This window comes from Tachyglossus aculeatus, chromosome 6 (assembly GCF_015852505.1).
Source record: "Tachyglossus aculeatus isolate mTacAcu1 chromosome 6, mTacAcu1.pri, whole genome shotgun sequence".
NCBI lineage: Eukaryota > Metazoa > Chordata > Mammalia > Monotremata > Tachyglossidae > Tachyglossus > Tachyglossus aculeatus.
Genome location: NC_052071.1, coordinates 2,499,096 through 2,515,647, shown reverse-complemented (window position 1 = coordinate 2,515,647; position 16,552 = coordinate 2,499,096). Strand labels below are relative to the sequence as shown.

Below are 16,552 nucleotides of genomic sequence, written 5' to 3'. Positions count from 1 at the left end.
CCCAGTGGCCACTGGGGTGAGTAAAGAAGTGGGCTGTGTTGACGGAAAATTGCACCTCTGTCTGTGAGGCCTTGTTTGGGTCAGTTCTCAGGTAGAACAGATAACGAGGACGAGATTGGGGAGTGTGACACTTTGGCGCTGTCTCCTGGCAAATACAACTCAGCCCTGAGAACAGTGGGCAAAGTTTTCCACCGGCCAATGCCTGTAAGCCTTCGGAGGAATTCCCCTGGAGTGTTTTGTCTTCCGCTGGTAACCCACGGACCCTGAGAAGCTGCAGAAACCCCATCTTTTAAGATCCTGTTTCCCTGACAGTTTGGGGTTCTTGCATTGCTCTTATGACCTGGCTCCAGGCTGTTTTTATGGAAATGGCTGTGAGCCACTGACAAGGTAACCATCTTGATCTGAGCAGGCGGGGAAGGGAACGTGATTCAGAAGAGATTTGTGCTTGGGGGAGATGAGATTGTTTGGCTTTGTAATACCCCTGAGTATCTTGGGCATATCTGCAGATGGGCGGTATGTGTGTGAGAGGAAGAGGTGAACTGGGGTACTTGTTTTGCAGGAGATGAAAGAAATTATCATAAGCAATGCTGGCAGATCTTTGGCCTGGCTCCTTGTTTGCCTTAAGAAGTGTTCTGTTCAGCTGAGTAAAACATGGCCCTTATGTTGCAGGTGGCTCCGGAAGAATTTAAGACCAGTATTGGCCGGGTGAATGCCTGTTTAAAAAAGAACCTTCCCATCAATGTCAAGTGGCTGCTCTGTGGGTGTTTGTGCTGCTGTTGTACACTGGGCTGCAGCTTGTGGCCAGTAATTTGTCTCAACAAAAGAGTAAGTACTTGTGTCCAGGGTTTCAGACTTTACTCCGTGCTCTCTCTCTCCCCTACCTGATCCCCACCTTGTTTGCCCATTGTGGGCAGGAAATGTTTCTACTAACCCTGTTGTTCTCTCCCAAGCGCTTAGTACAGTGCTCTACCCACATTAAGTGCTCAGTAGATACCATTGATTGATTGATTGATTGATTTATCAACCGGAATGATACCCCAAATTTCAGTAACCGTTTGGATTCAAAGCACTCTCCGTCCATGACCTCACTGGACCTGCTGTTGTCATATGGTCTCCCTAACGCCCCCTGAACGGTGAGGGTGGGTAGGTCTTCTTAATCCCATTTTACTAATGGGGAGACTGAGGCACCAAAAGGTCAAGTAACAGGCCCAAGGTCACATAGCTGCACTGTGGCAGAGCCAGGGCTAAAGGCTACGCCTCTCGATGCCCAGATCTCTCCTCCTTCTAGTAGATCTTGCGGCCTTTCGATCCCCTTGGCGACACCGGATCAGAAGAAACTGATTTTCCAGTAGTCTGCCCCTTAAGCATATCGGGGGTGGGGGTCTAAGCTCTGACCAGCCTGGTTAATCAGAAAGCTAACACTCGGTTGTCCAAAAAGAACCGTGTAGTCAATCAGTGGAAATTATTAAGCGGTTACTGTGGGCAGAGCATTCTACAGAGTGCTTGGAAGAGTACTGTAGTCACCAAAAAAGCCATTTTGTTTGATAATCTGAACTTTGATTACTTGAACTACCTCCGGTCCTAACTACTTCTCCTTCCCTCCCTGTAAATGTTTCTCCTTTTCTGGATCAGCCTAAACATTTGCCTTGTTACCTTGTGTAGAATGCAGAACTCCATTGAGCTCGATGCTAATTAATGGCTTTTTAAAAATGGTATCTAAGTGCTTACTGTGTGCCAGGCACCTTACTAAATGCTGATGTAGATACAGGCTAATCAGATTGGACATAATTCATGTCCCACTTGGGACTCACAGTTGTTAATCCCCATTTTCCAGATGAGGTAACTGAGGCACAGAAAAGTTAAGTAACTTGCCCCAGGTCACACAGCATTCATTCATTCATTCATTCGTATTTGTTGAGCGCTTACTGTGTGCAGAGCACTGTACTAAGCACTTGGGAAGTACAAGTTGGCAACATATAGAGACGGTCCCTACCCAGCAGTGGGCTCACAGTCTAGAAGGGGGAGACAGAGAACAAAACAAAACATATTAACAGAATAAAATAAATAGAATAAATATGTACAAGTAAAATAAATAAATAGAGTAATAAATACATACAAACATATACATATATACAGGTACTGTGGGGAAGGGAAGGAGGTAAAGCGGGGGGGATGGAGGGGGGAGGAGGGGGAGAGGAAGGAGGGGGCTCAGTCTGGGAAGGCCTCCTGGAGGAGGTGAGCTCTCAGTAGGGCCTTGAAGGGAGGAAGAGAGCTAGCTTGGCAGATGTGGAGAGGGAGGGCATTCCAGGCCAGGGGGATGACGTGGGCCGGGGGTCGACGGCGGGACAGGCGAGAATGAGGCAAGGTGAGGAGATTAGCGGCAGAGGAGCAGACGGTGCGGGCTGGGCTGTAGAAGGAGAGAAGGGAGGTGAGGTAGGAAGGGGCGAGGTGATGGACAGCCTTGAAGCCGAGGGTGAGGAGTTTCTGCCTGATGCGTAGGTTGATTGGTAGCCACTGGGGATTTTTGAGGAGGGGAGTAACATGCCCAGAGTGTTTCTGGACAAAGACAATCCGGGCAGCGGCGTGAAGTATAGATTGAAGTGGGGAGAGGCAGGAGGATGGGAGATTGGAGAGGAGGCTGATACACTAATCCAGACGGGATAGGATGGGAGCTTGAACGAGCAGGGTAGCAGTTTGGATGGAGAGGAAAGGGCGGATCTTGGCAATGTTGTGGAGCTGAGACCAGCAGGTTTTGGTGACGGCTTGGATGTGAGGGGTGAACGAGAGAGCGGAGTCGAGGATGACACCAAGTTGCGGACTTGTGGGACGGGAAGGATGGTAGTGCCGTCAACAGTGATGGGAAAGTCAGGGAGAGGGCAGGGTTTGGGAGGGAAGACAAGGAGTTCAGTCTTGGACATGTTGAGTTTTAGGTGGCAGGCAGACATCCAGATGGAGAAGTCCTGAAGGCAGGAGGAGATGCGAGCCTGGAGGGAGGGAGAGAGAGCAGGGACAGAGAAGTAGATTTGGGGGTCATCAGCGTAGAGGTGATAGTTGAAACCGTGGGAGCGAATGAGGTCACAACAGACAAGTGGCAGAGCCAGGCGTAGAACCCAGGTCCTTCTGACACCCAGGCCCTTGCTCTATCCACTAGGCCACACTGCTACTCTATTCCAGACCTCCTGCTTCCCTGTTTTCCATTGCTGCCTTTGTTTTTGGCCAGAGGGACCAGGAGGGGTAACTTCGTGCTGCCACCTGGAAGCCTCTGCTTTTCCCGTGACCCTGGGGCATTTCTGCTGCTTCCTCTGCAGTGCCCCCAGGTCTCCTGTCACCCACAATGCCCCTTTCACTTCAACAGGGACATAGATGGATGAAGGGAAATAGCCGGAGTTTCAGAAATCATCCAGCTGGACAGCGCTAGGAGCCCCAGGAAACTCTGGGACTGCAAGAAGTCTAGGAACTCTGGCCACATCCTGCCCACCCTACCCCCTGGCAAGTGGACTTGGGCTAGCCCATGTCCGTCCTATAAAGTAGTTTGGAATTCAGGGGCTTATTTCCAACTCTATGAGAAATGGTACCTACAAGGAACTAGTGGTACTACTTGTTACTCTCCTAAGCTATTAAAGCCATTGGCTTTAAGGCATTAAATCAGTTTTTCTCCTCCTACGTATCTTAGCTCCTCTTCCACTACAAACCTGCAAGCTCTCTGTGGGCAGAAATCACATTCATCAACTCTTTTGTATTGCCCTCGCCCAAGCAAGGACACACAGTACGAATAAATAAATAAATGGTGTGTGTTAAGTACCTGCTATGTTCCGGGCACTGTCCTAAGTGCTGGGGTTGATACAAGCAAATCAGGTTGGACCCAATCCCTGAGGCTGAGTTTCACTCCCCCTTTTAGACTGTGAGCCCACTGTTGGGTAGGGACTGTCTCTATATGTTGCCAATTTGTACTTCCCAAGCGCTTAGTACAGTGCTCTGCACATAGTAAGCGCTCAATAAATACGATTGATGATGATGATGATTTTGCAGATGAGGTAACTGAGGCACAGAGAAATTAAGTGACTTAGCCAGTGTCGCATAGCAGACAAGTGGTGGAGTGGGGATTAGAATCCAGATCCTTCTGATTCCCAGGCCCATGCTGTAGCCAGTAGGCCATACTGCTTCTCGAAGCAGTAAGCATTCAGTAAATATCACTGATTGGTGACTATTTATTTTGCCAATCCTGGGAAAGCAACAGATTTGCTGACTGCTCTGAGTTGAAATTCTCCCAGTTGACATCTGAGTCTACCTCTAAATTCCCCAATTTTTCTTCAGATGCAGAGGGAGAATAATAGAGGAATGCTGGCGGGACTCAGGGTGGCTAGAGAAATGAATGATTGTAAAACACGTATTCAAAGGACCGTGGCATAGGTACTTATTATTATATTTGTTAAGTGCTTACTCTGTGTCGAGCACTCTCAAAGCCCCTGGACTCTAGAAGATATAACTGTTGCTAGAAAGCACACTTTGTTCACTGCCTTTGTAGCAAATACTAGGAACTATTTGAAGCCAGAACCAAGACTTCTCCAATTGCAGATTTGGCTCTATAATAATAATAATTATGGTACTTGTTAAGTGCTTACTGTGTGCCAAATGCTGGAGTAGTTATAAATTAATCAGAGTGGACACAGTCCCTGTCCCCAATGGGCCTTCAGTGTCTAAGTAAGAGGGAGTAGCATTTAATCCCCATTTTACAGATGGGGAAACTGGGGTACATAGAAGCTACATTATTTGCCCCAGGTCACACAGCAGACATGGAAGAGCCAGGATTAGAACTCAGGTCTTCTGGTTCCCAGGCCCATGTTCTTTCCACTAGGCCACGCTGCTTTATGATATAAAAGTGTCCTGTCTTTTTATTAGGTTACAGTACATATAGTACAGTCCAGATTGTGAGTTGAGCTTTACCTCAGTAAGATGGCTGACACAAAAGCTCGATTTCAGATAAAAGAATTGAACAGCCTGGAGACCCTGCCATGGGATAGATGTGGGGGGGTACTGGTGGTAGAAAGAGTACTTTCTCAACCCCTCAGCCATGACTTGAAGGATGTATCAAAAAGGAACACTTTTTTTTTTAACTGAAGATATTTCAGTTAATTGCCAGCAGTTGTATTTTAAAGCTAAACAGGTCAGTAAATGAAGGCCTTTCTTTAGGAAAGAGAGCGGAAATATTCTTGTGCTAGCTCCACACAGGTAATAGTTGATCCGCAAGTGAGCCAGAGAATATGGCACTTTCAGCAGTAAAGTCTGCCACCCTGAGGTGTGTTTGAGGGAATTTTAATATAGGAGGAGCAGAACCCATAATTGTCCGAGTTGCAGGGAGGAGGCCCAACTAGGACAAGTAAGAAGAGGTCTGCCTCTCCTGCCCCCAACTGCCCTACTTCATTCCCTTTCTACAACACAACTTTATCAACATTTTTAAAACATTCAGTGATCATGCCGCGTCCCTCCTGCGGCTAAACGGGGTACTCTGTGCTCTGATTTGGATTTTTAAAAAATAGTCTTTTGTTATGATTATCAAAAGCAATGATAACAATAAAAGCAATGGTACTTAAGTGCTTACTTTGTGCCAGGCACTGTTCTAAGTGCTAGGCTAGTTACAAGTTAATCAGGTTGTTCACAGTCGTAGTCTAAGTAGGAGGGAAGAGGATTACAGGTGAGGTAAACAAGCACAAAGCATTACAGTGACTTGCTCAAAGTCACAAAGCAGGCAGCTGGCAGAGGGAGGATTAGAACCTAAGTCCTACAGTTCCCAGGCCCATGCTCTTTCCTCCAAGCCATGCTGCTTCTCTAGAACAGGCATTGCGTCCCCATTGTACAGATGAAGTAACTGAGGGCTGGAGAATAATAATAATAATAATAATGGCATTGATTAAGCGCTTACTATGTGCAAAGCACTGCTCTAAGCACTGGGGATGTTACAAGGTGATCAGGTTGTCCCACGTGGGGCTCACAGTCTTAATTCCCATTTTACAGATGAGGTAACTGAGGCACAAAGAAGTTAAGTGACTTGCCTAGAGTCACACAGCTGACAAGTGGCGGAGCAGGGATTCGAACCCATGACCTCTGACTCCAAAGCCCATTCTCTTTCCACTGAGCCATGCTGCTTCCCAAGTTCACACAGCAGGCAGCTGGCAGAGGCAGGATTAGAACCCAGGTCTTCTGCCTCCGGCTTCCATCTCTTGACCCTGATGACTTAATTGAGAAAATTGAAACCATATGACATGATCACCCTAAACTTTCCCCTCCCTCCCTCTACCCCTTCTTCAACTCTACCTTCCTTCCCAGCAGTATCTCAAGAGGCCATCTCCTGCCTCTTTTCGAAATCCACCTCTGACCCCATCCCTTTACACCTTGTCAAAGCACTTGCCTCCTCCCTTCTTCCCTCCCTGACCATCATTCATTCATTCAACAGTATTTATTGAGCTCTTACTGTGTGCAAAGCACCCAGTAAAGCCAAGGTCATCTTCAACTGTTCCCTCTCCAATAGCTTGTTCCCCACTGTTTTCAAAATACTCGTGTCTCCACTCTCCTAAAAAAAAACCCTCCCTTGACCCCATGGCTCCCCTCAGGTATCACCCCATCTCCCTCCTACCTTTTCCAAACCCTTTGAGCAAGTTGTCTATACCTGTTGTCTCAAATTCCCCTCCTCCAATTCTCTCCTTGACCCCCTCTAATCTGATTTCCACCCCCTTCACTCCACAGAAACTGCCCTCTCCAAGGCCACCGATGATCTCCTTCGTGCCAAATCCAGTGGCCTTTACTCCACCCTCTGAGCAGCCTTCGTCACTGTCAACCACCTCCTTCTTCTGGAAACATGACCCAACCTTAGCTTCATTGACACTGTCCTCTCCTGGTTCTCCTCCTCTCTCTCTTACCGCTCCTTCTCAGTCTCTTTCGCAGGCTCTTCCTCTGCTTCCCACCCACCAACTGTGGGCATCCCTCAGTGCGCAGTTCTGGGTTGTCTTCTATGCTCCATCTACACCCACTCCCTTGGAGAACTCACTGACTCCTATGGTTTTAACTGCCATTTCTTTGCAGATGATTCCTCAATCTACATCTCCAGCCCTGATCTCTCCTCTGCAGTCCCGCATTTCTTCCTGCTATCAGTACAGCTCTACTTGGATATCCCGCCAACACCTCCAACTTAGTGTTCAAAACAGACCTCCTTCTCTTCCCACCCAAACCCTGTCCTCCCCCTGACTTTCCCATCATTGTAGACAGAACCACCATCCTCTCTCACAAGTCTACAACTTTGGTGTTATGTTTGCTTCAACTCATTCAGTCCATATATTCAATCTGCAACCAAGTCCTGTTGGCGTCACCTTCACAACATTGCTAAAATCTGTCCTTGATTACTATATTAGCCTCCTCGCTGACCTCCCAGCCTCCTGTCTCTCCCCACTCCAGGCCATTCTTCACTCTGCTGCCCAGATCATTTTTCTACAAAACCTTTTAGTCCATGTTTCCCAATCCTCAAGGACCTGTAGTGGTTGCCCATCCACCTCCACATCAAACAAAAATTCCTTACCCTAGGTTTTAAAGCACACGGTCCCCTTTCCTCTCTACCTTTATGATTTCTTCCTTCAACCCCGTCAGTACAGTCTCAGTTTTATTCATTCATTCATTCAATCGTATTTATTGAGCGCTTACTGTTTGCAGAGCACTGTACTAAGCGCTTGGGATGTACAAGTTGGCAACATATAGAGACGGTCCCTACCCAACAGCGGGCTCACAGTCTAGAAGGGGGAGACAGACAACAAAACAAAACATATTAACAAAATAAAATAAATAGAATAGTAAATATGTACAAGTAAAATAGAGTAATTAGTATGTACAAACATACAGGTGCTGTGGGGAGGGGAAGGAGGTAAGATGGGATGGGGAGGAGGGGAGGGGGAGCAGGGGGAGAGGAAGGAAGGGGCTCAGTCTGGGAAGGCCTCCTGGAAGAGGTGAGCTGTCAGTAGGGCTTTGAAGCGGAGGAAGGGTATTCCAGGCCACGGGGAGGACATGGGCCAGGGGTCGACGGCGGGACAGGCAAGGACGAGGCCCAGTGAGGAGGTTAGCAACAGAGGAGCGGAGGGTGTGGGCTGGGCTGTAGAAGGAAAGAAAAGGAGGTGAAGTAGGAGGGGGCGAGGTGATGGAGAGCCTTGAAGCCGAGAGTGAGGAGTTTTTGCCTGATGCATAGGTTGATCGGTAGCCACTGGAGATTTTTGAGGAGGGGAGTAGCATGCCCAGAGCATTTCTGCACAAAGATGATCTGGGCAGCAGCATGAAGTATAGATTGAAGTGGGGAGAGACAGGAGGATGGGAGATCAGAGAGGAGGCTGATGCAGTAATCCAGTTGGGATAGGATGAGATATTGAACCAGCAGGGTAGCGGCACTGAACTCTTTCTTGTCTATTTCACTGCCGACCTTCCACCCGTATCCTGTCTCTGGCCTGGAAGACCGTCCTTCTTCATATCTGACTGGCAGTTGGATTGTACTCTCCCAAGGGCTTAGTACAGTGCTGTGCACACGGTAAATGCTCAATAAATATGAATGAATTGAACAATCTCTCTTTCCACCTTCAAAACCTTATTAAAAGCCCATTTCCAAGAGGCCCTCCCTGACTAAGCCCTTATTTCCTCTTCTCCCACTCCCTTCTGTGTCACCCTTGCACTTTGATTTACACCCTGTATTCACCGTGCCCTCAGTCCTGCAACACTTATGTACACAGTCTTACTTTATTCATTTAATTCATTCATTCAGTCGTATTTATTGAGCGGTTACTGTGTGCAGAGCCCTGTACTAAGCGCTTGGAAAGTACAATTCAGCAATAAAGAGAGACAGTCCGTGTCCACATCAGGCTTACTTGCCCTCTGACAAACACACTCTGCCTTTGAACCGAACCTCCTTCCAGGACACCACTCTAATGTTTCAGGACACTCTGCTAGCAGTCCGTGAGATCCTGACCCTTTATTAGTGCTTACTATATGCAGAGCACTGTACTAAGCGCTTATCCTCTGAAGACTTGTTGCTATGAAAATTTATTTATTCATATTAATATCCATCTCCCCCTCTGGACTGTGTAAGCTCACTGTGGGCAGGGAATGTATTGGTTCATTGTTCCATTGTACTCTCCCAAGAGCTTAGTACAGTGCACTGCACATAGTAAGGGCTCAATAAATACACTTGAATGAAAATGTGTGTATTAATTTCTGCATCCCCTTCTAGACTGTAAACTTGTTGTGGGCAGGGAAGGTGTCTATCTGCTTTGTTATACTGTACTCTCCCGAGCACTCTGCACACAGTAATGATAATAATAATAATAATAATGATGATGATGGCATTTACTAAGTGTTTACTATGTGCAAAGCACTGTTGTAAGTGCTGGAGAGGTTACAAGGTGATCAGGTTGTCCCACGGTGGGCTCACAGTCTTAATCCCCATTTTACAGTTTAGGTCACTGAGGCACAGAGAAGTGAAGTGACTTGCCCAAAGTCACACAGCTGACAGTTGGTGGAGCTGGGATTTGAACCTATGACCTCTGACTCCAATGCCCATGTTCTTTTCCACTGAGCCATGCTGCTTCTCAGTAAACGCTCTTGAAAGTGATGGTGAGGAGTTTTGGGGACAACCACTGACAATTTTTGAGGAGTGGGGAAATGTGGACTGAAAGGTCCCAAGGTAGGATTTGAAGTGGGAAACTTTCACTTACTAGTGGCTGCTACAGGGATGCTCGGTTGGAACTTTTGCCTGTATTCTCTAGTCACGGATGTCACATTGCCTGAAGTTGTCATCTCCGCTTTCCGAGCAGAGTTTTTGGCATTGGGTCTTTGGCACCGACTTGACTTTTCCTATTTCCCCACATCATTTTGCATTGCCTGTCTGTTTCAGGCTAGAAAGATCTTGTCAGTAAAGGACATTATTGTGAACATTGCCCTTGGATTCCATCTCAAAATATCTGGCTACCTGGGAGACCTTGAGTCCTCTCTTCCAGACCAGGATCATTCTCTGATTTAGAGCCAGCTTTTCCTTGGTTGGTAGCAGAAGTTGATTTTGAGAGTGTTTCTAGATCCATGTCAGCTTGGGAGCCGTTTCCTCACAGGATGATGATAATAATAATACTGCTAATAATAAGCTATCTATTTAGTGCTTATTATGTACCAAGCGTTGCAGTAAGCACTGGGGTAGAAGTAATCTGAGTAATTGGATCAGGCTCAGTCCGTGTCTCACGGGATCTCACAGTCCAAGTAGGAGGGAGTATAGGTATGTAGGCATTATTTTATAGATGAAGAAACCAAGATACAGAGAAACTAGTGAGTTGCCCAAGGTCACAAGGCAAGCAAGAGTCAGAACGAGGATTAGAACCCACATCCATTAATCCTTTCCATTAAGCTCAGCCTCCATATTCATCAGAAAGCTAGCAAAACTTCCCCAAAGAACTCCGTGAGATGATGTTTTGTCATAGAGCGATTATGTTTCATGTTTTGAAAATGTATATTTAAGTCAGTTTTTCTGAGGGTATGTATAAATGATTGCCCTGTCCTCCAAGCCAGATGCAAAAGTCCAGAGAGATGAACCGGCCTGTCGGAGGCTTCCGCTTTGATTTGTAGCTTCCCCTGCCGCCAAGGGCAGGTCCCACACCCAGGGAGCTTTTAGCTGGCCCTCCCTTTAACTGCTTTGAGGTTTCATAGGGTCACACAGTGTGATCTGTTGTTCTGTGGCGGCGAGTAGGTGCTTGTTGGAAACACAGTCAGTCATCACACTGACCTCTTTGTCAAAGCTCTGTTTAGAGAGCTTGACGATATCAAAAATCAAATCAGAGCAAGTGGGAAGATGGCATGGATCCAAACAGAGCTGCAGAAACCTATGCATCTTGAATATTGTTTCCCTGGCTTTGTGTTGGACATGAATGAGTTGGCCCCCTGAAGCCTAAAAGCGTTTTAGGTTTACTGTCATTGTTGTCTTCTGGTGTTAGCTTTTCTGCCTGTAGCCCCTGAGGATGGGAAGAAGGCAGGAAAGAGAAGGTGAGGTGGGATTAAAATGCCTTTTGAAGAAATAGAATATTTACCAGCCCAGACTTTAGACTAAGTTTGTTATGGTTAGGAAACATGTCTGCTAATTCTGTTGTATTTTACTTTCCCAAGAGCTTACTTAGTACAATGCTCTGCACATAGTAAGAGGTCAATAATCTCTGGGAAAGAACCAGAGGGAGCGAATTAATTGAGTGAAAACATTATTTTTTTCCATTTTTTTTCCCATGGTATTTTGTGCTAAACTCCCTCCTATGAGTTTCATGTGGGGTAGGGACTGTGTCTGACCTGATGAACTGGTATCTACCCCATTGCTTAGAATGATGCTTGACACACAGTAAGCACTTAACACCATAACAATAATGATATTAATAATACCAACTAATTGGGTCAAACACAATCTCTGTCCTTCAATGGGCGCTAAACTGAGCGATAAGGAGAGGCAGATATCTCAGTTCTGTGATACAGGGAAGGAAAACGAGGCCCAGAGGGCTGAAGTGACCTGCCCGAGGTCACACAGCCAGACCAGCGATAGAGCTATGACTAGAACCCAGGTGTCCTTACTCCCAGTCCCTTCCCTCTCAGGCCCACTTTTCCCCCCACCCCACGACTCCCCACCCTCCACCCCCTCCATACTTTAACTGGGATAAGTGCATCAGGAGAGATGACGAACAAGTTGGATGCTAAAAATATTTTGGCTTTATTTTCCAGACTAGAAGATCGATTCAGAAGTTATTAGAATGGGAAAATAACCGATTATATCACAAGGTAAGAATGGTTAAGGAATCAGTAAATCAAGGTCATATATTTGACACATTTTGATCGAGGTTGAGAAAAAATAATATATCATTATTAATCGTAAAACAGCCACGTAGAAGCGTTGTAAGCCAGTTCAGGACGTCAGTTGCTCTCCGATTGTAAAATGCCTGGTTCGTAAGATATTTTAAAACACCCATGCTGTAGCCCATATTCCTGAAACATATATCTCAGTCAAGCGAGTTCAGATAAGGTGGTTATAGTTAGCACCAGTTAACATCAGAATACTTAACAAACTGTACTTTCTTAGCTTGGTTTGCACTGGAAGTTGAGTAAAAGGAAATGCGAATCTAGCAATATGATGGAATACGTAAGTATGGTTCTTTTTGGTTTGTTTTTTTTTTTCCCCTATACTGTTTTTGGAGCCAGTCTTCTCATCTGCCAGATCTTATTTCTGCTTTTCATCTCAGCTAAATCTATGTGCATTGGAGCCTAGTGGTTTCAGTCCTCTTGGAGTGGCGTGGGAGGGGGGAGCGAACGTGCCTCCTCAAATCCACCAATCCTTGCTGCTTCTCATGAGAGCCTGTCAGCTGATGTCCCGGCATGAAAAACATTGCGCTGTTGTCATACTCTTGACATCTCCATCAAAGTAGACGTAACGGTTACAGCTGGCACTGCAGGAAACAAAATTGGGAAAGCCCAGTGGCCCACCTGAAAATCCAGTTCTGACTTCTCTGTTCTGCACCCATTCCTGTTTTTTCTGCCATCCGACTTGGAGCAGAGAGTTGTGAGCTAGCCCACATTGGCTTAAAAGATGGCTCAAATGCCACCATTTCCCTCTTGCGTCTCAGGCCACACGCATCAGTCCTGACGCGTCGCAGTCCTGTCGCATCCTCCCATTGGCAGCAAGGAAATGGATGTCACGTCCACCTCGTTCCATGTCTTAAAAATTGTCTTTTTACTGGCCTGCTGACAACTTTCAGGCGGAATGACAGAACAGAGGCCTTCAAAGTAGGTCTCCCACCACCATGCACACCCGTCAACTGATCGGGCAAATGGTTGTGAATCTCAAATTCTCCCCAGATGGAGACTTCGACCAGGGGGCCTCTGTCCTGTATCAGACCGTACCCCAGGCTCATTTCGATGTTCCCCAAATGATATTTTCCAACCCCCTGGTGATTTGGGGCCAGTCCAGCATGGGGGAAAGTTACAAGGTGTCAGTATTCAGCAGGTAAAAGTTTTCTCTCCAGCGTTCCTGAGCAGGAGAAATTGCAGTCCTCTCATTCCGCCTCACGGAAACGGAACCACTGATAATGGATGGGACCCTATTTTGTTTTGTTTCTTTCCCCTTTCAAATTCGACTCCTTACCATTAGGGTGGAAACAGAACCGTAATCCCAATAGGCTCATGAGAAGCCACTTTCTGAATCCCACAGTCCTTCATTGATTTTTCTTTTCAGACCGAAATCCCTTGTGTTGAACCCTAATTGATTCCAGCCCGACTTGTAAGTTGCGATTGTCAGGTCTCATGGCATCTTGTGAGAAAGCTGTGCCGGGTTGCATGGAAATGACCCTAAGTGGAAATGTGCGGCGGTCAACATATTCTTGTTTTGTGTTTTTTTTTGTTTTTGTTTTTTCATTTTGCAGGTAATCCTAATAGAGTTCTTACCAAAATATCCCATCCTCCGACCTGACTGAGAAGCGGTTGTCAATCACTTTCATGTTACCTGTCATTTCCTACCCTTAGTGCCTTGTAGCTGTTTTTGAAAAAACGGTCTACTTTGCTGTGTTTAAAATGTTCTTTATAATGGTAGAATAGCCTCCTCGCTATGGTATTTTTCATTTGGTTCAGAGGGAAACAATTTGCACATTTATTTTTTTATGTTCAGTGAGGCTTCTGTGTTGCACTCTGAGTTTTTAACTGAACAACCAATGATGTAGTTGCCACTAAGGATTTAACATCAGTGCTGGTTATAACTTGTTCTAAGCATGCTGCCTTATAATTTCCGTATCCTCCGTCCATTTCTAAATATGATGTCATTGTTCTGGGGTTTTCATCTTGAAGCACTGTGCTCCTGTAATCCCTTAATGGGCACACTCAATTACACTTCTAGTAGCCAGCAATGATTTTACAATAACCTGCTTGCAGAGGACATGGAATTAACAGCACTGGTTTTGTCCTGAACTTTGCAGAATCATCGCGTATGTCAGTGGGTACGATGCTAAACTCCCCGACGACTTGTAAATAATGCCTCTTCGCGTAATGTAAAGTGCGGTATGCCAAGGTTTACAGAATGTAATGTAGCTCTTACTGTATTGCCAACAATTCCGCAGAAACTCTTAACTGTGAAAGAGGTCGGGGCGAGCAGGGGCTTTTGTGGCAAAGCCATAAGAAGGTAATTGGAGTTTTGGGGTTTGGCTGGTGGCCCTTTGTGATGAGGAGGTGGAGGAACACAGCACCACTGTTCCACGTGTTCTGCCTCACCCCTGAAGCCAAGTCCCATATCTGGCTCTTCAGCCAATGTAGTCATTCCTGTTCTTTCCTGACCCTGACATCTCACCGGACTACCAACCAGCATCCCCTGAGCCAGGGTTTTTCTTTGCCATTTCAAATCCCTTATTCTCCACGTATCCCCCCCACCCCAGCCCAACCTCTGTCGCCCATCTTCTTCCCCCCGCGTCCCCCCATCCAGTGTTCCCCAGATGAGACCAGGTTGCCACGTGGTATCTAAGGGGTTGGGGGCCGAGGGTCTGGAGGGGGGGATGGGGTAATTGAGATCACTTTCCCAGGTTGATGTTCAGGACTAGCCAGCAGGCCATCCTGTTTGCAAGAAAATCTGCACGTCACCCCAAGTCAAAGAACTAGCAGACTGATTGCAATGTGTAGACGGTATTCCCACCGAGCCCAGCCCTCAAGATGGATTCAGCACACGGGAGGAGTCTGTTGCTCTGGTTTCTACCGCAAAGCGGGGCTAGATGCCCTCACCCTGATCTACTAAGTGTTGTCTCTTCACACATGAGTTGTGGATTGAGTGGGGAAAAAAATTCTCCAATTTTCTGAACATCTGTCACGGTGGGGGTTGGGGGGTCTGAATCGATAAGCTGGTGTAATAAGAGTGTCTCAGTGGGAGTGTTACCGATAAGGTTGAGAACAAACCTGCACAGGGAGGAGGAGGTAAAGCCTCCGGATTGTCAGTCGCTGCCATCAGTTAGCCTTCTAAGCAGGCGTGCCTGGGGAGTGTTCGTTTTTTGTGTTACTATCCAAGCTGTAAGTGTTAAGCGCTTAGTGTAGTGCTCTGCACATAATAAGCATTCAATAAATACCACTGCTGATATTCAAGGCTAGATTTGCAAAGGCCAGAACTTGATATCTGAATTGGAATTAAACACCAACCTTTGTGGAGGAGAAAAAAAACAAACCAAAGAGGATCCTGATTTGTGGCTTTGGGCGTTTACATGAGTTCCACCTTCGCCCAAAATAAATCTGGCTCATTGGAGGCCTTCCCACTCCAAATACCATGGGGCCTGCCTGCTTCCCACTGTTGGGTAGGGACTGTCTCTATATGTTGCCAGCTTGTACTTCCCAAGCGCTTAATACAGTGCTCTGCACACAGTAAGCGCTCAATAAATACGATTGATTGTAAACTCTTGAGTTTTTCCCCAGGCAAGGTGAAAATTTGGGCACTCTTAACCACCAGTGGCCTGTTTCCCAGCCAAGGTCAGGAAGCACAGTAGTCGTCGTCATTGTTGTCATGGACTGGGTTCCAACCAGCGCACCGGAGCCCCCCTCCAGGCCGTGACGTTCAAATGCCGGAAGCTTATCTCCTCTTCCCGAGCACATGCTGCCCCTCCCAAGCCCTGCTGAGTTGCGCTTAAAGAATGATGGCGAGCTGGGAGTTGTTTCTGTGAAACATATATTGGGGCAGAAGGTCGCCTGGTGGGGAGTAAGGAAAAAGAATGGAGTAGAATTGGTAATTCCAGAGCCACTTCTGGAAAAGTAGAATTTGAGGCAGAATGTGTGGCCGGCTAGTCTAGAGTCAGCCCGCAGGTGTTTATTTTGCCAGCTCTGAAACCTTTAGTAGTGACTGCCCAGCATTTGGAACAGTGCTGTTCATTGTGTTTACTGGTGGTGACTGCTTGATGGCTCCAGCTTCTCAGGAATTACCCCGGTCGGTTGCCATATCTCGTGTGATTAACTGGAGTTACAAACTGTTTTTCTGGGGTGCCGGGGGTGGAGAGGAGGGGGCAGACGAACAGTTGGATATTATTATTATTAGTCTACTTTCTTGCAGCTGCAGTTGGGCCTGTTAATAATAATAATAATAACAGCATTTGTTAAGTGTTTATTACGTGCAAAGCACTGTTCTAAGTCCTGGGGAGGATACAAGGTGATCAGGTTGTCCCAAGTGGGGCTCACAGTCTTAATCCCCTTTTTACAGACGAGGTAACTGAGGCACAGAGAAGCTAAGCGACTTACCCAAGGTTACACAGCTGACAAGTGACGGAGCCGGGATTATGTCATTCTCCTTCCGGAAAGGGTGGCATTCCAATCCAGCATAGCTTCCCTAGAATTCACGTGGATTTCCCCACTGGGTTGCTAGCCCGTTGCCGAGAAATCCAAGCCAGGTGGAGGAAAGCTACTTCCCAGATGGCATCCTGTGGAACGGGCAAGTTCTGGGGAAAACTGCATGGATTTTTCCAAAAGACCAGTGCTCCGGAGGTTTCCCCCAACCCCTGTTCGG

General features: G+C 46.8%; 1 protein-coding gene across 2 annotated transcripts in view; it reads left to right on the top strand.

The window, feature by feature from the left end:
• CHIC1 (cysteine rich hydrophobic domain 1) overlaps positions 1 to 16,109 on the top strand; it is a 45,698-nt gene extending 29,589 nt beyond the window's left edge. Inside the window, exons 3-6 of one of the 2 annotated variants that reach the window (XM_038747935.1) lie at positions 670 to 825; positions 11,767 to 11,823; positions 12,122 to 12,181; positions 13,458 to 16,109. In XM_038747935.1, coding sequence (XP_038603863.1) covers positions 670 to 825; positions 11,767 to 11,823; positions 12,122 to 12,181; positions 13,458 to 13,508 — 324 coding nt within the window. In that variant the 3' untranslated portion in view covers positions 13,509 to 16,109. The remainder of the gene's footprint in view (positions 1 to 669; positions 826 to 11,766; positions 11,824 to 12,121; positions 12,182 to 13,457) is intronic. The other variant, XM_038747936.1, reaches the window with a different exon arrangement.
• Positions 16,110 to 16,552: the final 443 nt, after the last annotated feature.